This window comes from Giraffa tippelskirchi, chromosome X (assembly GCF_054371585.1).
Source record: "Giraffa tippelskirchi isolate mGirTip1 chromosome X, T2T-mGirTip1v1.2.pri, whole genome shotgun sequence".
Taxonomy (NCBI): Eukaryota; Metazoa; Chordata; class Mammalia; order Artiodactyla; family Giraffidae; genus Giraffa; species Giraffa tippelskirchi.
The window spans coordinates 135,765,271-135,788,984 of NC_137289.1; the positions used below are offsets into that span (position 1 = coordinate 135,765,271).

The following is a 23,714-nucleotide window of genomic DNA, read 5'->3' on the forward strand; positions in this document are numbered from 1 at the left end:
CTTTCTAAAGTGCTTTTTTAAAATGCAATATCTCAAAAGAAGATGTGGAAAACAGAGAATTTCACTAGAGTTCACTTTGGTAATGAATTTCTCATACTACCGACTGCAAAGTGCAAGTGAGAAATCCGAAGTTGGAAACACATGAAAGTGCGAATGTTGTACTCTCTAATAGTGCCTTACAGGGCACATGAATCAACTTTTCAGGATTATAAGAGGTGATACGAAGATACGTTTTATCATGAAAGAAAACATAGTCATCTACAGTACATCAGATTTGGTACCTGTGGGTACGAACTGGAAACATGAGTGGCATCTTCCCATTTTACTTCTAAATCTGTTGCTTCTCTATCTCCTGTACCAATCAAAAGATTAAAAAAATAAACAAAAAGATCCTTTAGCTGATACAAAAAAAAGGGGGCAGAAAGATTTGGATTATTTCAAAGAAAATGAATAAAGCAGAACTTTGAAGGGAAAAATGAAGTAACTTTGTCCACCACATGAAGTACTTTTCAAATTGGTCTCAACACAATTCTTCGGAAGTAGTTCTTTTTTTAACATATCAATATTAACTTGATACAAATTAGCTATGAAAGGAATCATGTCAAAGTTTAAAATACTAGGAGTTTTGACTCAACTAGGGGAACTGTTTCACTATTTATACATATCACTGTACATGATGTTTGGATACTGATTAGTTAAAATTGGAAAGTGCACCAATTACAATTTTTAGTAATAAAGAGCCAAGTGGTGTGCAGGGCTTTGATTTACTCTTTTGAAAGAGTGTATTAATGGTGATACTGACTTGCTATATTAAAACTTAAACATTTTAGTTTCTTTTATATGGATCTAATATACATACAGATAAAGGAAACATCTTGCTAAATTTTAACCTGAATTAAAATGATAGATCTGAGGGGCAATATGTGGTTGTGAGCATTCATTCTGCTGTCAGAAAGTTTTAGATTGAATCTCAGATGTGTTATTAACTACCAAGGAGTCCTGGATCATGCTATTAAATCAGTTTCCTCATCTAGAGGATGAGGGTAATAACAGTATTTATCTGCCAGGATTGTTGTGACGATTAAATGGGTTATATATTGTGCAAGAACCTTAGAATAGTTAGCACTCATTACAAGTCTTAGCTATTATTTGTGATAAGATAACGTGTTCAACAAACATACAAGATTTAAACAAAATGCACCCTATTATAAATGTGTTGGTTTTACCTTAGGGAAGGCAACTCCATTACAGTATTTTTTCCGTGTGGAAAAATATCTCTTCTCTCTACATGAGAGAAGAATAAAAAATTCAGATTTATGGACATGCCTAGCTTTGCAGATTTCATTTCAAGTCCAGACTATGTAGCATACCTTTACAGAAAAGATAAATCACTGAAATGTCTTTCATTCAACAGACAGGTATAGTCCATAGGAAAGACGAAGAGAGTTTTCCTAAGACAACAGTGAAAGTAAAAGGACAAGTACACATAATTCAGTCATTCTATTCAGAATGTCCTTGATAACATTATTCAAAGACTGACCATTAAAGATGTTGTAAACCTGATTGAAATGAATTAAGATTTACTTAGAGTGGAGGTAGCAAGTCAGAACATCTTCAATTTTCACTTCCTTATAGTTCAAGTTATGCTCATTAAATATATTTCATTAAACAATTGAAATATATAATAGATCATATTAATACAAATGGGATTTTTATTTCCCTTATCAATGTGTGTCTCCCACTTGCTGTTAGACAGCTTACTTTACACACTAATGTGGCTAAATGTCCAAAATTAATTTTTTTCTTTAAGATACAAACATAAAAGAGGGATACTGAAGAGTTACTTTGAAATCAGTGCCCTCTGTGTGGGATTCTGACTGTCAAATCCAAAAGCATCACATATTTCAGCTTGCCATTATGGTGAACCATATCACCTCTGATGTATTATATAGCTCTCCATGATTACAGCTTCTTCTCCTTCTATTTCTTCCACTATGTCTAATCTTTGAGCTAATTAAGAACACAGCTCCCTCCTGCATTCACTTCCTCATCCAGCATGAACCACTCTAACTAGAACCCTCAATCTCCTTACCCTCTTGGATAGGTACTAACCATACACTTTCAAGTATTCAATTTCTGCTTTCTTATTCCTACCTAGCCACTGGGCATTGCTAGAAGACATTGTATGCCCATGCTGAGTGGCACCATTCTAAATTTGGGTATTCTGCCTTTTTATCATTAAGGACCACTTGGCAGATCTCTTATTAGTGCCTGGTTAGTTCAATTTCCAATTCCCCATTGAGATGCTTCAAGTTTCCATTAGATTCTTCAGGTCCTACTCTCTACCTATGGATCTTCCTTCGAACAGATAACTACTTGCTCCCACATTTGTAGAGGGGATAAAATAGCTCTCATTTGGACTGTTCAGTTTCCTAACTGGTCTCCCCATCACTTGTATGCTCTCACACCAATACATCTTCTGTACTTCTCTACAGGAGAGTGACCTTTCTGAAACATGTCTGATTACAAGCACTTTCCTACTGAGATCTCCAAATGCTCTCCATCATGCTTTTTTGGGATACAATCCAAACTTCTGGGCATGGAATACCAAGACTTATAATTTAGTTCTTGCACAATTTTTGTCTCATCTCTACTCTTCCATATTATATGCTATATTTTCTTAATTGTCATTTTTATTCATTTCTACCCTTGCTGATGCTATTTTTTTTAACCACAAAGAATAGAACCACTTTTCGTTTCCTCCTGGTGAAATATTACTCATTAAGCTTAAAAGTCACATCTTCTGTGACCTCTTGTCTAATTTCACAAAGTAGAAATAATCAAGACTTCTTAACTACTTTCGTGAAACTTAACATGCTCCATCTTTTAAAACACTTAATATACTCTAATGTTACATGTGGATGCTTTTCTCTCCTATTTGATGGCAAATTTGATGATTGTTTGATTTTTAAAAATCTTTGTTTTTCCCGCACTTAGGAGAGTGCATATTCAAGACATTGTGGTTGCTCCATAGATATTACTTAAATTGAATTAAGTCACTAAAATAATTTTATTTTAACATCTAAGTATATGAGGTGCAGGGCTTCCCAGGTGGCTCAGTGGTAAAGAATCCACCTGTCAATGCTGAGACGTGAGTTTGATCCCTGGGTTGGGAATATCCCTTGGAGAAGGAAATGGCAATTCATTCCGGTATTCTTGCCTGTGAAATCTAACAGACAGGAGCCTGGATGGCTACAGTCCATGGGATTGCAAAAGAATTGGACATGACTTAGCGATTAAACAACAACAAACATGAGGTACAAGCTGAATAAAGTATTCTATTATACAACCAGATAAAATGCTTTACTTCACTAGATCTTCCATTTTACTAAGAAGATCTACTTCAAGTCTTTAATATGAACTATGTGGCAGAGGGGAAAACCTTAGGAAGATAGGTCGCTGAGGTCAAAGAATGCTATTTATGGCACTGCTATGTCAAAAAAGAATGATCTAGACCTTATATGAAGTGATAGCCTAACCACTGCTAAAGGGTGTTTCCTTGAATGACCTAGATTGTCAAGTTATTCACATGTCATTCATATTCGGAGTAGATGAGGTGAGTCAAAATTTTACTAAGATTCAGGGCAAGCTTTTAATTATAAATATAGCATATAAATACATTCTCGAGAGGTCCTCTGTTGACAGAGGCTGATTAGAAGGAACTACTGCAAAAAAATCTTATTAACACCTTGCTAACTTGGAGAGATGCTGGAAGGCGTTGCAGCCTTGGGGTTTATTGCTATGTGCAAAACAGTCATTTAAGACGATTTTGAACGATTAGGTTTCTATACCACATGGCTAAGGCAAAATAAGACACCGTTATAACATATCCATTTTTGTCCTTTATTGTGCCCTTCTTTGCAAGAGATGTTTTCTTGGTATCTCTAATTTTCTTGAAGAGATCTCTAGTCTTTCCCATTCTATTGTTTTCCTCTATTTCTTTGCATTGATCACGGAGGAAGGCTTTCTTATCTCTCCTTGCTATTCTCTGGAACTCTGCATGCAGATGGGTATAGCTTTCCTTTTCTCCTTTGCCTTTTGCTTCTCTCCTTTTCTCAGCTATTTGTAAGGCCTCCCCAGACAACCATTTTGCCTTTTTTTTCCCTTGGGGATAGTCTTAATCACTGCCTCCTGTACAATGTCATGAATCTCCATCCATAGTTCTTCAGGCACTCTGTCTATCAGATCTAATCCCTTGACTGTCACTTCCACTGTACGATCGTAAGGGATTTGACTTAGGCCATACCTGATCTAGTGGTTTCCCCTACTTTCTTCAATTTAAGTCTGAATTTGGCAATAAGGAGTTCATGATCTGATCCACAGTCAGCTCCTGGTCTTGTTTTTGCTGACTGTATAGAGCTTCTCCATCTTCAGCTGCAAAGAATATAATCAATCTGATTTCAGTGTTGACCATCTGGTGATGTCCATGTGTAGAGTAGTCTCTTGTGTTGTTGGAAGAGTGTTTGCTATGATCAGTGTGTTTTCTTTGCAAAACTGTTAGCCTTTGCCCTGCTTCATTTTGTACTCCAAGGCCAAACTTGCCTGTTACTCCATGCAAGTATGTCTTGACTTCCTACTTTTGCATTACAGTATCTATGTTCAAGGGTTTGCTCACATTCATGTCCATTGAGTCGGTGATGTTATATGACCATCTCATTCTCTGCTGCCCCTTTCTCCTTGTGCCTTCAATCTTTTCCAGCATCAGCATCAGTCCTTCTAATTAACATTCAGGGTTGATTTCCTTTTGGATTGACTAGTTTGAGCTCCTTGCGGTCCAAGGGACTCTGAAGAGTCTTTCCAGCATCACAGTTCGAAGGCATCAATTCTTTGGCACTCAGCCTTCTTTAAGGTCCAACTCTCACATCTGTACATGATTATTGGAAAAATCATAGCTTTGACTATATGGACCTTTGTTGGCAAAGTAATATCTCTGCTTTTTAATATGCTGTCTAGGTTTGTCATAGCTTTTTGTCCAAGGATGAAGCGTCTTTTAATTTCAAGACTGCAGTCACCGTGGGCAGTCATTTTGGAGCTCAAGGAAATAAAATCTGTCACTGTTTCCACTGTTTCCCTTTCTACTTGCTGTGAAGTGATGGCAACATATGCCATGATCTTGGTTCTTTTAATGTTGAGTTTCAAGCCAGCTTTTCCACTCTCCTCTTTCACTTTCATCAAGAGGCTCTTTAGTTCCTCTTCACTTTCTGCCATTAGAGTGGTATCATTTGCATATCTGAGGTTATTGATATTTCTCCTGGCAATTTTGATTCCAACTTGTGATTCATCCAGCCCGGCATTTCACATGTACTCTGCACAGAAGTTGAATAACTAGAGTGACAATATACAGCCTTTTCATACTCCATTTCTAATTATGAACCAGTCCATTGTTTCATGTCTGGTTCTAACTGTTGCTTCTTGACCTGCATACAGATTTCTCAGTAAACAGATTAAGGTGGTCTACTATTCCCATCTCTTCAAGTATTTCCCACAGTTTGATGTAATCCACACAGTGAAAGGGTTTCAGTTCAGTTCAGTCGCTCAGTCGTGTCCGACTCTTTGTGACCCCATGAATCGCAGCACGCCAGGCCTCCCTGTCCATCACCAACTACGCTTTAGCGTAGTCAATGAAACAGATGTTTTCCTGGAATTCCCTTGCTTTCTCTGATCCAACATATTTTGGTAATTTGATTTCTGGCTCCTCTGCCTTTTCTAAACCCAGCTTGTACATCTGGAAGTTCTTGGTTCACATACTGTTGAAGCCTAGCTTGAAGGATTTTGAGCATTACCTTACTAGCTTGTGAAATGAGCACAACTGTATGGTAGTTTGCAGTTTTTGGCATTGCCCTTCTTTGTGACTAGAATGAAAATTGACCTTTTCCAGTCTTGTGGCCATTGCTGAGTTTTCCAAATTTGCTAACATATTGAGTGCAACACTTTAACAGCATCATCTTTTAGGATTTGAAATAGCTCAGCTGGAATTCCATAACCTCCACTAGGTTTTTTTTGTAGTAACACTTCCTTAGGCCCACTTGCCTTCACACTCCAGGTTGTCTGCCTCTAGGTGAGTGACCACACCATTGTGGTTATCCAGATCATTAAGATCTTTTTGGTATAGTTCATCTGTGTATTCTTGCCACCTCTTCTTAATCTCTTCTACTTCTGTTAGGTCCTTACTGTTCCATCTTGACCATCCTTACATGAAATGTTCCCTTGAAATCTCCAATTTTCTTGAAGAGATCTCTTGTCTTTCCCATTCTATTGTTTTCCTCTTTTTCTTTGCATTGTTCATTGAAGAAGGCCGTCTTATCTCTCCTTGTTATTCTCTGGAACTCTGCATTCAGTTGGATATATCTTCCCTTTTCTCTGTTGCCTTTCTCTTCTCTTCTTTCCTCAGCTATTTGTAAAGTTACCTCAGACAACCACTTTGTCTTCTTGCATTTCTTTTTCTTGGAATAGTTTTGGGCAGTGACATAAGTTCTTCAGGCACTTTGTCTACCAGATTTAATCCCTTGAATCTATTTGTCACCTGCCCTGTATAATCATCAGGGATCTGATTTAGGTATTCTTTAGCCATAAGAATTATAACTTCATAGGCGCAATTTTTATCACTTAAACTTCACTAGACTCAACTGCAGATACAATAAAATATTCTTGAGTTTTTAGTCACTGGTCAGATATGCGACCTGTAAAGACATCATTTATGACTGCTTTTATGATTTACCTTTCAGATGATAATCAAGTGCTGCTTAACTTGGTAAAATTAAGTAAAACAAACTGCATTATATCCCTTTTCCTTCTTTTTAAAACTTAAGAGACAGTGTGAAATAGGATAGCTCTGCATTTCATGAAAATAGTTTAACTGGCTTAAAGTCCCTACTTTGATGCCCATCATCTCAATATACTAAGCAGATAGTTCTGAATGTCAGTAATGCATAGGACTTCCCTATACATTGCAGAAACTGAAGACTGATTTGAAGTCACCAGTGGAAATATTACTGATGCTTAAACAGTGGGTCATTCATAGTCTGGTTTTCTCATTATTATTTTTGGGGTGTATTTATTAAACTCTGAAAGCCGGAAAGTCACTGATAAATTGACTGCTCAAAATAGTAAGTGGAATTGCTAAATTTTAGCTGGAATTATAGAACAGTTATTTCTTTTTTTGTTCCCCATATTATATTAATCGGAAACCAATTTGGGGACACCCATGTCTCTTCTTCTAACAACACGCAGTATTTTGTAAGCTATTATATAAATCCCCCCAAAAGTTTTATTTAGTATCTGTGTAGTCTTGGTTCTATGACAATGAATCATATGTTGTTAATATAAACCTTATTTAATACACATATGCTCAGTGAACTATTAGCAAAGTAATTTTTAAAGGGCTAAATCTAGTGTGTTTGTTCATTTATTTTCACCATCAGTTGTATTAATTATTCAGATAGGAGAGATAGATCACTATGTGTGACAGTATCAAGGTACATAGACAATGTAGCTCAACGCTACTTTTCATTAAATCGCACATGAAATCTTACCATATATTCTCTAAAAACCATAATAAAAGAGATGACCTTCAAGAAATATCCTTGTCTTTTATAGATAGGCAGCACATACCTAGCACTGGACACATTATAGCAAGTTAATTCAATAAACAGAAGTATGAAAGTGTCACCCCATAAATTAGTAGTATAGTGTTTTTTATTGCCAAGATATTATCATTTTATATAAAAGGACTTAATATGAAGAGATTTGAATGCAGCTTGTTTCTACAATTTGAAGCTACAGTTGATAGAAGATGTGACTTAGGTTACAGTGCAGAAATGCTAATTCTTAGGAACCAGTGAATGTGGCTGACCAAGGAATATGGCTGATCAGGGATAGGACTCTGGGTTAAAAAAAAGTTACCAGAAATCTCTGGTATTCTTATTTCCTTACTCTTGCTAGATTCTATTAATGGCCAAGGTCTGTGTGGTTCTAATACTCTATCTTGGCACATTCTGGTACTGAAAGATGTAAGAATAAAAGATTAAAAATCTTATAAACTGTCCTAATGAAGTAATCTAGTCTTTATAACTCCAGTTGTGCAATCTGCAGAATAAAAAAAAGCTTGTGATCAGCTTCTATGAAACCTTTTGAAGATGAACAAATATGAAACAATATAACCTGAGTTCCAATATTTTTTGCTTGTTACCAATATACTAACTATGGGGTTTAATTCATTAAAAGAGATTAATACTTGTAAGTAATTGTTGAGTCCATTAAAGCCTTGACAATTTCATGTCACAAAAATAAACAGAAATGAGTAAAATCTATTTGGAATCTTAACACTGAACAACAGGGGATAACTAAGTGGCACTTTAGACATGTAGGGAATTAAAAGCAGCTTAGTTGTTTCCTATTTTTTCTAGTGGCGAGGAGAGAAAACACATAGTTGGTATGAAAACGAGATGATAAGGAATATGATTTTAAAACTTCAGAGAGTCAAACAGAAATTTTGAATGATCAGTAGTTTTAAAAACTGAAATTCTAGTAATACAAACATAAACAGTCTCAATGAGAGAAGGAAAGGAGATGTAGCTCCAGTCAAGATAGTTACAGAAATTCCTTAGAAAAAGCTTTTAAGGAAGAGGGTACTAGAAATGAATAAGTGGAAAATAACATCAATTGCCTGTAAGAAGAATACCAGGAAGGCAAATGTTCAGCTGAGGATTATGAAGAAGCTGAAGACAGAGCTTAAAAAAATTGTTTTAAAGAAAAATTGAAACAGGAAGGTGGAAGTATATGACTTCAATGGTATTTTAGGTGTTTCCTGCAAGGAGAGAAGTCTTTGCACTAGGAAATTTAAAAGACATGTGTCTTGAGATAAGGGAATATCTTATCAAAAGAACTACTTTATGGTCTCTTTGAACTCGAAGAATAATCTTAGGAAATGAATGAATTTTTGGAATTTATCTTAGGGTCACCATCAGAACGTCTGAGACATTGTTTAAAGAGAGAGTTCTCTAATACAAATAAACAAAACCTTGCATGGGTTCTTCAGAGAACACAGTGATAAACCTGAGACAGATACATGATAAAGTTTTAGAATAGACTATTAGTGGGGGGAGTTTCATTTTTTTATTTCAGTTGAATGACCAACATGCATTCAATAAATATGAAACATTTTTAACTGGCTTTTTCCCTGCCCCTGGACAGTATCTCTAGGTTGAGAGACAAGTGGAAAGCCAAGGGCAGTGTGCCTTGCATTTGATGAAATTTTGTATGATATCCTTATGAATCAGTTCAGTTCAGTTCAGTCGCTCAGTCGTGTCCGACTCTTTGCGACCCCATGAATTGCAGCACGCCAGGCCTCCCTATCCATCACCAACTCCTGGAGTTTACCCAAACCCATGTCCATCGAGTTGGTGATGCCATCCAGCCATCTCATCCTCTGTCGTCCCCTTCTCTTCCTGCCCCCAATCCTTCCCAGCATCAGGGTCTTTTCCAATGAGTCAACTCTTCGCATGAGGTGGCCAAAGGATTGGAGTTTCAGCTTCAACATCAGTCCTTCCAATGAACACCCAGGACTGATCTCCTTTAGGATGGACTGGTTGGATCTTCTTGCAGTCCAAGGGACTCTCAAGAGTCTTCTCCAACACCACAGTTCAAAAGCATCAATTCTTCGGCGCTCAGCGTTCTTCACCGTCCAACTCTCACATCCATACATGACTACTGGAAAATCTATAGCCTCGACTAGACGGACCTTCATAGGCAAAGTAATGTCTCTGCTTTTTAATATGCTATCTAGGTTGGTCATAACTTTCCTTCCAAGGAGTAAGTGTCTTTTAATTTCATGGCTGCAATGGCCACCTGCAGTGATTTTGGAGCCCCCCAAAATAAAGTCTGACACTGTTTCCCCATCTATTTGCCATGAAGTGATGGGACCAGATGCCATGATCTTAGTTTTCTGAATGTTGAGCTTTAAGCCAACTTTTTAACTCTCCTCTTTCACTTTCATCAAGAGGCTCTTTAGTTCTTCTCCGCTTTCTGCCATAAGAGTGGTGTCATCTGCATATCTGAGGTTATTGATATTTTTCCCAGCAATCTTGATTCCAGCTTGTGTTTCTTCTAGCCCAGCGTTTCTCATGATGTACTCTGCATATAAGTTAAATAAGCAGGGTGACCATATACAGCCTTGACGTACTAAACTGCTCTTATATGGACTGAGTGATATTACTATTAATTAGGTGGAGCCAGATAAGGATATTGAATGACTGAATGAAGTTAGCATATATAAAATTTCAGTTTGAATGCCTCACAGCTATGTCCTTGCTCCTTTCTTCTTTAAAATGTTTTGTGTGTTTCCTTATTCAGTGAAGTAGTTAAAAACATAGACAGGATACTTGGAACCTTGGAGGATTATTCAACCATAGGAGGAATGATTAGTACCATAGATTATAAAACTGAGAGTCCAAACTTTCTTAACAGGATTGAATATTTCTGGGTGAAAAGCTGAAAAGTTAAAACTTTAACAGAAAGAAAAATAAATAGTCGCATTTAGGTTAAAAATACAGTAAATAAGTGTGGGGATGCTACTTGACATAAAAGCATCATATGAATCGACAGTGAGTAGGTTAAACTAATATAATCATGTCCACAAAAATATCACGTCTAGATTGCTGTAACAGTTCCAGTACACATGGCATGGAGACACTAAAAAGAAACAAGGCAGACAATGTAGGTAACCAGGATTGTGAGTTATCTAGAACTTATATATCACAGGTTATAAAGTTAAGGTGATTATATGCATTCAGCTCGGAGATGAGGGAACACAAATAATGTCTGATAACACAATTCCACTGTATACTTTTGGACATGTACAATGTGCAGACACACAAGAGAGCAAAGGTGCGGCCGTTACACTGAAGAGAACCATAAAATCTTAGAAGAAGCCATCACATTCAGTTGTCCCACTGACTCTGGAAGCCCTGATTGGTAGCTGGTTTTTGGTCCCTTCTTAAACACAGGGTAAGGAAGAATCCTCTAAACTGACAAAGACCAGTTATTCCACTCATGGGCAAACGCAATCATTGGAATGTTTTCCCTCATATCAATCTAAAATCACCCTCCTGGAGAAGGAAATGGCAACCCACTCCAGTATTCTTGCCTGGAAAAGTCCATGGACAGAGGAGCCTGGTGGGCTGCAGTCCATGGGGTTACATGACTGAGCACGCGTGCATGAGGGTGGAGGGAGATGGGTTAGTAGCAATAAACTGATAGAACTAAAAAAAATAATAATAATAAAAATAAAATAAAATCACCCTCCATGCATCTATTACGTCCTCTGGAATGTTAAAGATCATTCATCCGTCTTCCACATGTCAGCCTTTCAGTATTTTTCTGATTTTCAATGTCAAGACCCACAATGAGTAGAAAATTTATAAGAAGTCAGCTTTTATATCACTACCAGGAAGACTTTTTAAACTAGAGCTGTCCAACATGGAATGTCCTGTCTTTGGGGGCAGTAAGCTCTAATTCCCTAAAATATTCAAGCAGAGACTCAATAAAATTCATCAGGTGTATAAAGGTATTTCCATATTGGGTGGGAGAATCGATATTTAAAACTCTAATTTCTATGGTGAGATAGCTAATTATTATGCATATTTACATATAGCATGGTATTTGTTATATGCCTCCTCCAACAAAAAACAATTTATCTATTATTAAATGAATTCTTTACCTTGATATAAAACATTTGAAATGGGTTCTATAGCATTTACCAGAGAGACACTATTCACAGAAACACAAATCAAAAAAAAAGTGTTACATATCTAAAGAAGATTTCAAAGTTATGGCTAACTTTTCACTTAATTATTCAGCAAAGATATTCAACATTTGTACAGAATTATTTTTGGAATTGTAAACATCTTTCCGACCTCCAGTGATGAGGCACAATTGTTCTAATTAGGTTAATAAAAGATGATCATGAGTCTTAGAACCCAGGATGCTAAATCAAGATGGCTACTCAGCAACGACATAGGGTATCAGAGAATAGAATACAAAGTGAGGGGTGGGGCTTACTGTCAGAGTTGGCAGTGGGCTGTATTGAAGCCACACAGATTCCAAGCTGTCCCTCCTCCCTGTTCTTTATAGAAAAGGCATGAAAACCCCTGCCTGTTGATATTGTTAAAGAACAAGAAGAAAACAGCAGAGATGCTAGAGGAAAAAAGGTAACGTTTAAGTTTAGTGGTGCTGAAGTTATGGGCTATTTTCTCTCACCAAGAATCCTAAAGTGAGTGCTTTAAAATACCCATTTCATAAGGTTATAGAATAGACTAAAAATTAGGGCAACAACAGCAACAATTAAAGGAAAATATTAAAAGAAAGGAAGCAATAGTGTCATGGATGAGAAAATTCAGGTCTTAAATGAATAGATCTTAGGTATTAAGTCAATAAAGCCTACAGATGATTTATCAGAAGAGAAAAAGCAAAATAAATATATCAGATTCAAAATCATGGAATACATGGGGTTATAAAGGTGGAAGAAAGAGAAAAATTCTGTTTAAAAAGGTTCAAGTTTCCCTAAAACGGACATTCAAAATACAGTATAATTTTCTGTATTTGGCACTCTGTCAATAGTGGGCTTTTCTGATGATCAAATTCCATATTAGTTGTACTATAAAATTGGGAAGCATCTTCTCAATCATCAAAGAAATATTTACCTTGTGGTCAGTATAGTATTATGTCAGTGTAGTATCATGGCCTATATATCATACTGACCATAGATTAATATTTCTTTGATTGAGAAAAAATTCCTAATTTTATAGAAATCAATGAGAAGTTTTAGACATCTGGTTTCAGTTAATCAGCATATCTGAGTAACCAAGAAGTATTTTCCCCAACCATAATGTTTAAGGAATGCGCCAAATCAGAAATAGCTCAAGAGTGATCTTATTTGATCCTAACCAGCTTTATAAATTTTGCATAAGTGATAAGTACCTTAAAATGAACAAAGGATATCTTGCAGTGTCTCTCAAAGGATCATTTTTATATTATCAATTGGTTATTAGGGGAATTATCGGCACAGTGTAACAAGGAGGCTGAATACTTTGAATTATTCGCTCTGTTTCATGCTATCAGAAAGATTTTTCTTATTTTTCAAAGATAATTTACAAACTTTTGTTGTAAGCAGACTTACGAAAGAGTTAGATATACTCTTAACATGGTGCCTGGCTTATAATAAATAAACAGTAAATGTTTGTTGAATGAATGAATGAATACACACTTAGAACTAAATAGACTATACATTGATACAGCAAAGCAAAAATACAATACAGAGGTTTAGTTTATATTTTAGTAGGCTGAATTTAGATACTGAAATATTAGGGAATCCAGGATTAAGAATGTTAAAGAATTTATATATATGAAATGAATCTTAACTATCACTCTTATTTTCAAACATTCTATAATTTCTGTGAGATAACCTAGAAAATTGATCTTATTGGCAAATTTTGTGTTTGTAATAGAAACAAATATATATGAAATCGTCAAATTACATACCAGAGACAATAACCTTCTAGAATTCTCAAGGATGAGGTTTAAATATTAAAATATTTTTAATAACCAATTGCCACTTTTGCATTTAAGATACATAATGATAGGTACTTTTTCCTTATTGCATGTCATGTTAGTGAGTATTTTCACATTAAAGACAAAATTTCAGAGTGTAAAAGATCGAGCTATTAGGACCAACTATTAGGGCTAAAGTGCATATGACTAAACATAAGAAAGCTTGAGAGTCCAGAAGGAAGGAATTTGTGAGAACACTGGAAAAAAGAAGTAAGGGAGATGGTTTAGTAAAAAGGTTAAAGGCAAAGTCACAGGTGAAAAAACTGACCACCAGACACAGTGGTTCTGAAGCCCATCTCGGAGTTCTACGTTCTGGCTTTGAAGGCTAGACTTGCTATGTTTTTTAGCTACTTGGCTCTGGCTTAGCTGTTTTCATCACAGATATTTGGAATAAGCTGACATTACGGGAAGACCCCCGTAAAGAAGGGTGGGAAAAAAAGTCATACAGCATTAAGGCATTGGGCAGGTAGGCAAGGAGAGACACACCACTCTGAGTGTGTGTGTGTGAGGTGTAAGCATGAATGTACAGCCATTGTCATTTCTTCCAGCTCCTTCCATCATTTTTGAAATAGTCAACAGGTAACTGCTGCATTTTCTAGGGTGATATATGCTGGGATTGGGGCTGGATTCTGAGGTGGTATGTAAGTAATTACACAGACTACTGCTTATATTATAAACTAAGATCACATCAAAAAAATTTCTGAGGAAATACACTAACTTGAAACCAACTAAACCATATCATTCCTCTCTACTCACACTGAGTTACAGGAAAAAGATATATGAGAAAAAAAAATTCATACAAGAATTTTTAAAGCTTTAACTTTTAAAAGAAGTTACCTCTGGAGAGTAAGAAGGAGAGAGGGTTGCTTTTTACTTTTATCATTGTATTTTAATTAATTTGTTTATCTAGCAACAAGTAAGTTACTACTTTTCATTAAAACAATAAAAGAAAAACATGTAGGAAAGTTTAAAAACTTCCAATGCATGTTTTATAGTGTATTCCTATTATGTCTTAGTCTACTATCTTCCAGTAGTTGGTAACCATAGGAGGTAGGCTTCACATATAGAAGGAAAAAAAAGGAGCATTTGTGACCTTCAGCTTTGGCAAGGCCGACCCAGATAAAAGGAGTTTAAACTTAGAACAGCATCTCATAAAATAAGCTAGAACAAATTCTACTGAGAAACTGACTATATGCTACCACTGATCTGAAGAAAGGGGATTGCCTTTTGGTGTGTGAAAATAGTAACAACTAGCAGTGTGGCTGAACTGCATCACCTTTCTTGGGAAAACAAACTGTAAATCATAACTAGTCTTAGCTATACAGGTGACGGGTAGTCATTCTTGTATGTGAGCTTTAACTCTTCTCTGTCCACATCTTCTGCTGCTGACTCTGCAGCGTCTAGAATTCATTCTTTAGCCAATTGAATCTGGCTTCATTACTTATTATGAAACTTCTGAGAATATTTTCCTGGCTGATACAGGCTATTGACTATTTGCTAAAGTACAAGTTGCAACTTCAACACATTTTACGAATGAATCAGGATGAAGTTAGCTGTTGGGTGACTTCTGAGGGAGGCAGCAGATTTTGGTAGGAAAATCTACTACCAATGGGTGCTGAAAGATCTGGTTTATAACAGTAAATTGCTTATCTAATATGTCATCTTCTTGTGGCCTTCATCTTTGACATGGGAGTGAAACAGGAAGAAAATGGTTTCAACATAGAGAAAGTGACTACAAATGAGCTATATCAATCGAAAGAGCAGTAATTCTAGTTATTAGTATCCTAGCTTTGTGGTGCCCAGCATGGAGAAGGTATGCTGAACACATGCAGTCCTGCCCTTCCCTTTACAAGATACCCAAAATAAAAAATTTTGTAATGTTTTGATTTTATGTCACACAATGAATAAAAAATAACTTTAGCTTTAACTACTATATAATAAAATGGGAAAGAATTAGTGATAAAAGGGTTATAATTATTCATTCATTCACTTACTCATTTATCCAATAGTGCCTGGCCTACTATGGGCCATATACTGTTTTGGGCACTGGGCATACAAGACAAGAATAAAATTCTTGCTCTGTAGAAATTTATACACTGGTGGGTAGAGATGGTAAATAAATCAGCTAACAGTATTTGATATTATACTCAAAGTGATAAAACTGTGAAGAATATAAAACAGGGTAGCACAACCAAGGATGAATGGTGGGGGGGGCAGGGAACGGACATCTGGGTCAGACTGGGTTGTTAGGGTAGAACTCTCTTAGGGGAAAATATCTGAACCTGAATGGCAAGATCTATAAACAAATATTTCAGTAAATATATATGAAAAAAAAAGTGAAAGTGTGAAAGTGGTGCTCAGTTGTGTCCAACCCTTTGTGACCTCGTGGAATGTAGACTACTGGAGTGGGTAGCCATTCTCTTCCCCAGGGGGTCGTCCTGACCAAGGGATCGAACCCAGGTCTTCCCATATTGCAGGCAGATTCTTTTCTGTCTGAGTCACCAGGAAAGCCCAAATATACATGAAGTAACTTCTATTTGGAATACAAAGTTTCTTCTGAGTTTCCAAATGTCCAAAGTCAAAAAGGAAAGGAAGAGTGACTGATAAGAATGTGAAATGAGGGATATTTCTATTTTAGCTCCTAGAGCACAGCTAACATATTGTGTTGAAATATACAAAACTGCTGATACTTCATCATTTTGACCTACAAAAACAGCAATTCATATGATTCAACTCAATAGCTGGAACTGAACAAAGTCAGGTCATGTAGTCAGGTAAATGTTATTTAGTGAGGTTTGCCAGGACTAATTCACTATTTAAGTATTGTAATTGCCCTCTTTGCTTAAATCCAAATCTGCATGAAATCTACATAAATTACATAATTATAAAACATTTATTGGATAGACTTACAGTGTGTCAGAAATGGAAACTAAGTGCTTTCTGGCATTACCTCATTCGATCCTCATATAACCTCAAAATGTAGGAACTGTTACCACATCATCTAACAATTGAGGTCTAGAGGTGTTAAATAACTTGATCAGTCATACCACTTGGAAGTGGTAAAGTGACAAAGCAAAGATGTGAACTGAGGAATGTCTCCAGAGACTGTATTCTAGCCTTTGGTCACTCAGTGTTCATAGGAAAACATGCTTATTTATTTCAAAGGTCAACTACATATCTAACTTGTTATATTTTCAAGGTTTATGTAATATGCATCCTTTTTCTGATATTTAACATTTTATTAGGGTCAAGACTTTCAAATGATGTGATGTGATCTGGGGTGTGTGTTTGCACATATACAATGAAAGGGTGAAACACTACTGGAACAAATACATTTGATGATACACATAATAGTACAGAGGCTCATGTATCAATAGATAGTAATGATAGACAGTTTGGTACACTCCTTTTCTTTATGATCTTACAAATCAAGGTTAGTCTAAACTCATAACCATTCCATTTCCCTTGCTATTCGGGCAGGGGCATGTGATGCAACCTTGGCCAGTGAAATCTAGGGCTAAGTCTGCTGGAAGGATCTAAAAAGTTTTGATTTTGCAAAAAGTACCAAGAATAGGGTCTGGTCTTTGGGTTTTGGATGCTATCTTACAAAAAGTGATGCTCAGAGGTGTTGGCATTACAGAAAAGTTAGCTGAGTCCTGACATTACAGAGCCATGATATTTATTCCAGAACAACTCCATCTCTGAACTTTCAGTAAGTTAATTAGCTTTTCCCCATTATTCAAACCAAAAAAAAGAGGGAGGTGTGATTAAAAATCCAACCTATAACTAATACCGGAATCATAGCTACATTCTATTTTATACCCAATCTTTAGTGTTTATGTCTCCTTAACAGTCTTTCTTCAAAATCAGATAGTAGAGTATTAAGAGAATATTTGTTTTTGCTTTCTAGAGTTTTCTTTTATTTTTACTATTTATTTATTTATGGCTGTGTCAGATCTTTGTTGGAGCACATGGGATCTTAGTTCCCTGATCAGGGATCGAACCCACATCCCCTGTGTTGGAAGGCAGATTCTTAACCAGTGGACCACCAGGGAAGTGCTGTTTTTGTTTTTTCAATATCAATGTGTTACATAACCAGCCAAGAATGGTGCCCTTGAACTTCACAAAAGTGATATTTTTAAGGTTCTCTACTATTCTTTCTCTGACTTTTTGGTACATGTCTTTTTATTCACATTGCTTGTATATCTTTTCCATCTATTCCCTTTAGACCTGAACTGTAATTTAAGATATTATTAATGATTACGCTCTTCCAAACTCTTTGTGCTTGAGCATAATTTATCTTGACAATAAATAAAATAGTAAAAAGTACTGCAACATTTTTATTTTCAACTTGCTCCTTTTTTTCCTTTAACACAATTTCATATTCTGAGAATATCTTTCCCTTGTCCATATACTTCTTACCTGAATGTTCTTAAAAATAAAATTCACAGCATTTAGAAACTCTTCAGGAAATTACTTCAGGACTCTCAAAATGATTGAAGAGGATTAATCTATCTTCTTCTGCATGATATTAGAAATCATTATCTAGCCTCTCTGCCTAGATTATTTAAGATATTAAGGCACTGAGCTGCACATTTTGTACAGCTCTTAAGTTACCAATGGTGTGCAATGGCTGTTAGATTAAAAAAAACAACTTTAAAGCACACTTCTTGGCATATCTCATTTTGAAAGTATCAATAAATATCCTAGCCAGATAACCTGATAGGTATTGTAGCTAGTAGGTAACATTTTATCCATCACAACCCTTATCCCTGCTAAGGAAAAAAAAAAAACAAAACAAAACCTAGGTTTTGCTTTAGATTCATAAGACCAAACTAATAAATGTGTAAATATGAATGCTGATAGGTTATCTCTAGGACAATGAAAAAGAGCACATTATAACTTCATTGAGTACCTGGAGGCACCAAAAATGTATGGCTGATAAAGAGTGCTCTTTTAACTGCCAAGAGGGAAATCAGCAGGATTAACGGATAAAGCTTTCAAAAACCTCATCTAAACTGAATAGTATGGCAAAGGAAAGAGAGCTATTAGAAGCAGACTTCAAGCTGTATTAACTAAAACCGTATTTTAGTGTTATGGCAAATGATTTCTGAATAAAGAATATTATATCTTTATATTTTGTCCCACAATTTTATGATTAATACTCCTTGAAAGCTGCATAGGCTGACATAATTTATAATTTAATTTCACTGAGATATTATAAGGCCTACACCTCAGTAAGATTCCAAAGTGCTAATTGGGATAATAGGAAATTAGTTGTCTTCTCCCAAATGCCAGTGAAGTAGGTCAGGATAATTAATATGCAAGCTGACTTTTCAGTCAAAGGAAAACAAGACAGGTCTCATCTGTACTTTTAGTACCATCCATTTAGACTAAAATGAGTTCAGCCTGAGAAAAATCACAGTGTGACTCAGTTAAAGAACTGAATTTCAAAATAAGACAAAAGGTAGTTCAACCATGAGAACATAGATTGAAGTATGCTCTAAGAAGTATGCTCCAAAGAAGACTATATTTACACCTCCAAAGCAGGGCCAAATTCTACATGTACAAAGAAAATGAAAAAACCATTCAGGTAACAGATGTAGGTATATCTTGCTTCTTAAATTGCTCTGTAAACTCATAAGCACTACATGATACAGATCATGAAAGGGGTTTGGTTGATGACATAATTCTTTTGTAAAAGTTTATTTACTTTTAATTGAAGGATAGTTCCTTTACAATGTTGTGTTGGTTTCTGCCATACATCATCAACACGAATCAGCTATAGGTATACATATGTCGCCTCTCTCCCACTTCCCACTTCATCCCACCCTTCTAGGTTGTGGTGACGTAATTCTTAATCCTTAAAGCTGAAGATAGGCTGTATTTTAACATTTTCTCCCATGGCTCCTTCTGTTCACTTGCCTGATATTTCCTATTTTTAATTTCTTGGCAAACTGAGAAAATGTTTGGAGCTAGAGACATGAAACTTATTTCCTCTGCAGGTCTGTACTTGATTAGTGCAAATTCACTTTAGTAGGTCACAACGCATGCTGGCCTTGAGTAGGACAGTTAGTAATACACTGCTGCTAGCCTTTGATTCTAACAAGCATGGTAGCCTGCTGACCCGAGTGGTAGCATAGTGAGCACTCTGTGTGGAGGGCTATAAGTGTGAGGCTGATGGGATGGCCACAGCTTCTTTCCCATGTATAATTTTGACTCTGTTGACATAGCACCAAGCAGCCTGATTTGAACAAGCAGCCTAAAATATTTACTCCTAATGGCCAACTCAGAGCAGTCATGAATAAGACACTCCCCTTAACTAGACATTAAAGATTCTTTTGAAAACACTGATTTTTTATAGCTGATGTTTCCCAAATGAAGTGTTCATCAAATCGTACGCTTCTCAATATTAGAAACAGTAATGCAGAAAAACCATCATTAATCTTCTAGGCAAGCATGAAACGTACTGCCCTGATGAGAATGGTTTAAAGGACACTGAGACATCAAGTGGCAAGATTTATAGAAAAATACCCAGAAATATATGGGGCTGTGGAAGACAGTGCACAGCCACCTTTCGTGAAACAGACCCAGCTGCAATAGCCCAAGCTGCCCCATCATATCAAACTGTAAAGGCAAAATATGCAATACCAAGTTTATCTACACATTTCCTAGGGCTGTTCTCCCTTATTGCAATCATTCTACAAAGAGAAAGCCTGCTGAAAAAGATGAAAAGTACTGAGTAGCTGCCTACTTGACCCACTTGAGAACCTGAAGGAAAAACCCATCCACTTGGAGTGCATCTGTATGGCTAAAAATACATTTGATCAACAAAACAGCAAAAAACTGACAATAGAAGAAAAAATAATCCAACGCCATCTAACTAGAGATGCTTTGTAGCCTAGTGGAGCCTGAAGGAAGGGCAAGCAAAGGCCTAGCTTTGCCTTTCAGGTCCTAGGACACATATTCTCCCTTCTAGTCCTCCCTACACAATGACCAGGAGGAAGTGCTAAGTATCTAGCTTAACAGAAAAAGACAGCTTCAAAGGCTTCTACGTATGGCAATGAAAGAATGTGTTGTGAACAGGATTCTATATTTCAGAGGGCTGTGCCTAATTTCAACACAATTTATTTGAAAATGGCAGAGATGAAGAATTTTCCCTAATGCATTTGTAGAATACTGAATAAACCTCCCATACTGAGTTGTAGCAGTTATGCAGTACCCGGACAACAGTCAAAATGAGGTTTCTAACTTATCTTTAGTTAAGTTTTAGAAAACAACTCATTAATCATCCTAACATAAAAAAATGTATGATCGTGCTTGCCAGAACTCCTACAGAGGCCTAACATGGTTCCTAGATCTTTCTTCTACAAGACTTCTATAATTTCTAATAAATGTGAATGTTATGAGGGCTTGGCAGGTAATCAACTTTCCTGAACCAACAGTATACCTTTTATAATGGTCCTCATGGAGATTATGACTACAACATACTTTATATGGAAACAGCTTTAACATGTGAATTTTATTGTAAGCAACTCATATTTTGATAGTAGAAGAGGTCCACTAAATTTTCTTGTCAATAATCTCCAAAGTAACCCTCATTTTAAATAAGCCAAACTTGAAATCTATATGAGGTTCCTGACCTGTTGGTAACCTGTGAGCTTTGAGTTGTTTTGCCAGTTGTGATGATCTTACACTAATATATCCTTTAATTGAAGTCTCATATACTTCGTGAAATGGGCTGAAGGACACAGTCTGTTGGTATCCTTTAAAAAGAGAAGTCTAATGCCCTCATGAGACCAAATCAGTAACTGTGGTTTCATCAACACTAGCTTGGGTCATCTGTACTAACTGGCCCATATTTCATTTATTTATTTATTTAACATTTCATTTTGAATAAAGAGATTTTTTACTATTTCTTTGGTATTTTACATTCAAGTCTTGGTAACTAGTAAACATATTAATTTTTTTACCTACTTTTTTTGGGGGGGGAGCATATAAAGCGGCTTGTAGGATCTCATTTCCCGGACCAGGGACTGAACCTGGGTTGTGGAATTTTTAATGCCAATAAGACAGAGGGTTGCTTAAATGACTTCTCTCTCTCAGGAGTTGATTCAGATAAATTGAGCTTTGCAATCAACATACATACCAGGCAAGTACATGGATGCTTTTGGCAAATTGGTTTCTAGCAACAGATTCTGCTATTTGATAGAAATGCAATGTAAAATTTCTGCTTCAAACAATTCTTTTGGATTTTTCCTTTCAATTTTCTAATAGTGAAAAGAGAAGTTACATATGTATGTATATGTATGAGTGTGTGTATTTTTTGTGAATTTACTTACTTATTCAACCAAGGTCCTGCTAACTAACACCTGCTTGAAGCATTTATAGCTTCCTAACCCAAACTCAGAGGGCAACAACTGTGGACCAAAGGGATGATGCGTGTGAGTGAGAAGAAAGCAAGTAGATAAGAGGAGGAAGAAAAATGAATGCCATCAACCTGAAAAGGCAAATGAGTAACTGGAGAAAATAAATTATTTCTTCTAGCTGTGAGTGTCCTGAGATATAGGCTTCACTACTCATCTTTTTTCCCCCCAAGTTATTCAAGTTCTGAAAGTAGCACACCAAGGGATACCTAACTTCCTATGCAGCAAGACCATTATTTTAAGAAAAAGGGGAAACAAAATTCTGTTTTCTTAAAATAAGAAGTTTGACAAGGTTAGGAATCTGTGTGTACAGGCTAAGAATCTCCATCGACATACTTACTTTTGTCTCCCATGTTTTCCCCTGCTGCCTCCCCTTCCTCCTCCTCCTCCTCCTCCTCCTCTTCCTCCACCTCTGTGGGCTGCACGTCATCCTGCGGGTCACAGGCACTAACCGGCGCATTCAGACAGCAGTGGTTGAACCCGCTATCTCGTGGCAGAGTGAAACTTCGAGGCTTGCCCCCGTTTCCATTTAACACTTGCATCCGCTCACTCTCAGCTAAGGGGTACGGCCCATAGTGATCCTGAAGGTGGCACTTCTGCGTCGGCAGGGTGGACTGCCGCCTGTGCTCGGGCGAGATGGCCGCCGAGTCAGAGAAGACAGAATCCTCCAGGGGCAGAGTCTGAAGATAGTGTAATCCCGAGCTTGTCAGGGGCGTCTCGATTAAATCCTGCCAGGAGCGCCGCTGACTGGCTGTCTTGCGAATGGGGGACACCACACTGCTCCCAGTCACTTCCTGGCGAAACTCCTCATGGGAGGACTGGGACTGGGAGGTCTCTGTGGAGGACAGCCGGCTGTGTTTTGCTTCCACATAAGGACTGGCACAGCTCATCTGTGGAAAGGAGACTGTGATCAGTCTCCCAGAAGTAACAGACCACTCATATCACCAAGGAACACCTTTGATTCCCAGCAGGTAATATTTACTCGTTGAGTGAATGACTACTCACCTTTTCACGTATCTCAAAGGTAGGCCCCAGCTGAAATTTTCAGAGACCAAGACATGGATGTATTGAAATACAGCTATGCTGGGCTCTCATGTAAAATGTGACATATTAGTGCAAAGTTTCACCACAAACTACAAGGGAATGTGAGTGCCTATATAAGAAATATTCAGCAACTAAAAAACAAACCCCAAGTTTTAAAATCTCTATGTGTTAAAAATCCTGAAGAATTGTTGCCAAATTCATATTTCCAGATTTTACAGAGTTTGGAGATGAGAGCAAGAACGGCTTTTGGATGTAAAAACAAGGTGCTTCTCTTTAATGAGACACAACCCTTCCTCTTCTTCAAAGGTGACTGTCTGCTCCTATGGAGCCAAGGAAAAGTTTTCTTATGGTCTTGTCAGTTCTGTGGCACACTCTGCTGCTGCTGCTGCTAAGTCGCTTCAGTCGTGTCCGACTCTCTGCGATCCCATAGACAGCAGCCCACCAGGGTCCGCCATCCCTGGGATTCTCCAGGCAAGAACACTGGAGTGGGTTGCCATTTCCTTCTCCAATGCATGAAAGTGAAAAGTGAAAGTGAAGTTGCTCAGTCGTGTCCGACTCTTTGCGACCCCATGGACTGCA

At 36.9% G+C, this 23,714-nt stretch overlaps 1 protein-coding gene across 9 annotated transcripts in view; it reads right to left on the reverse strand.

The window, feature by feature from the left end:
• Nucleotides 1-23,714, reverse strand: part of CNKSR2 (connector enhancer of kinase suppressor of Ras 2) — a 276,605-nt gene that overhangs the window by 22,352 nt on the left and 230,539 nt on the right. For 8 of the 9 annotated variants that reach the window (XM_081565963.1, XM_081565962.1, XM_081565960.1 and 5 more), the window contains one exon: nt 22,432-22,981. In XM_081565963.1, coding sequence (XP_081422089.1) covers nt 22,432-22,981 — 550 coding nt within the window. Of the gene's footprint in view, nt 1-22,402; nt 22,982-23,714 lie in introns of all 9 variants that reach the window. The other variant, XM_081565968.1, reaches the window with a different exon arrangement.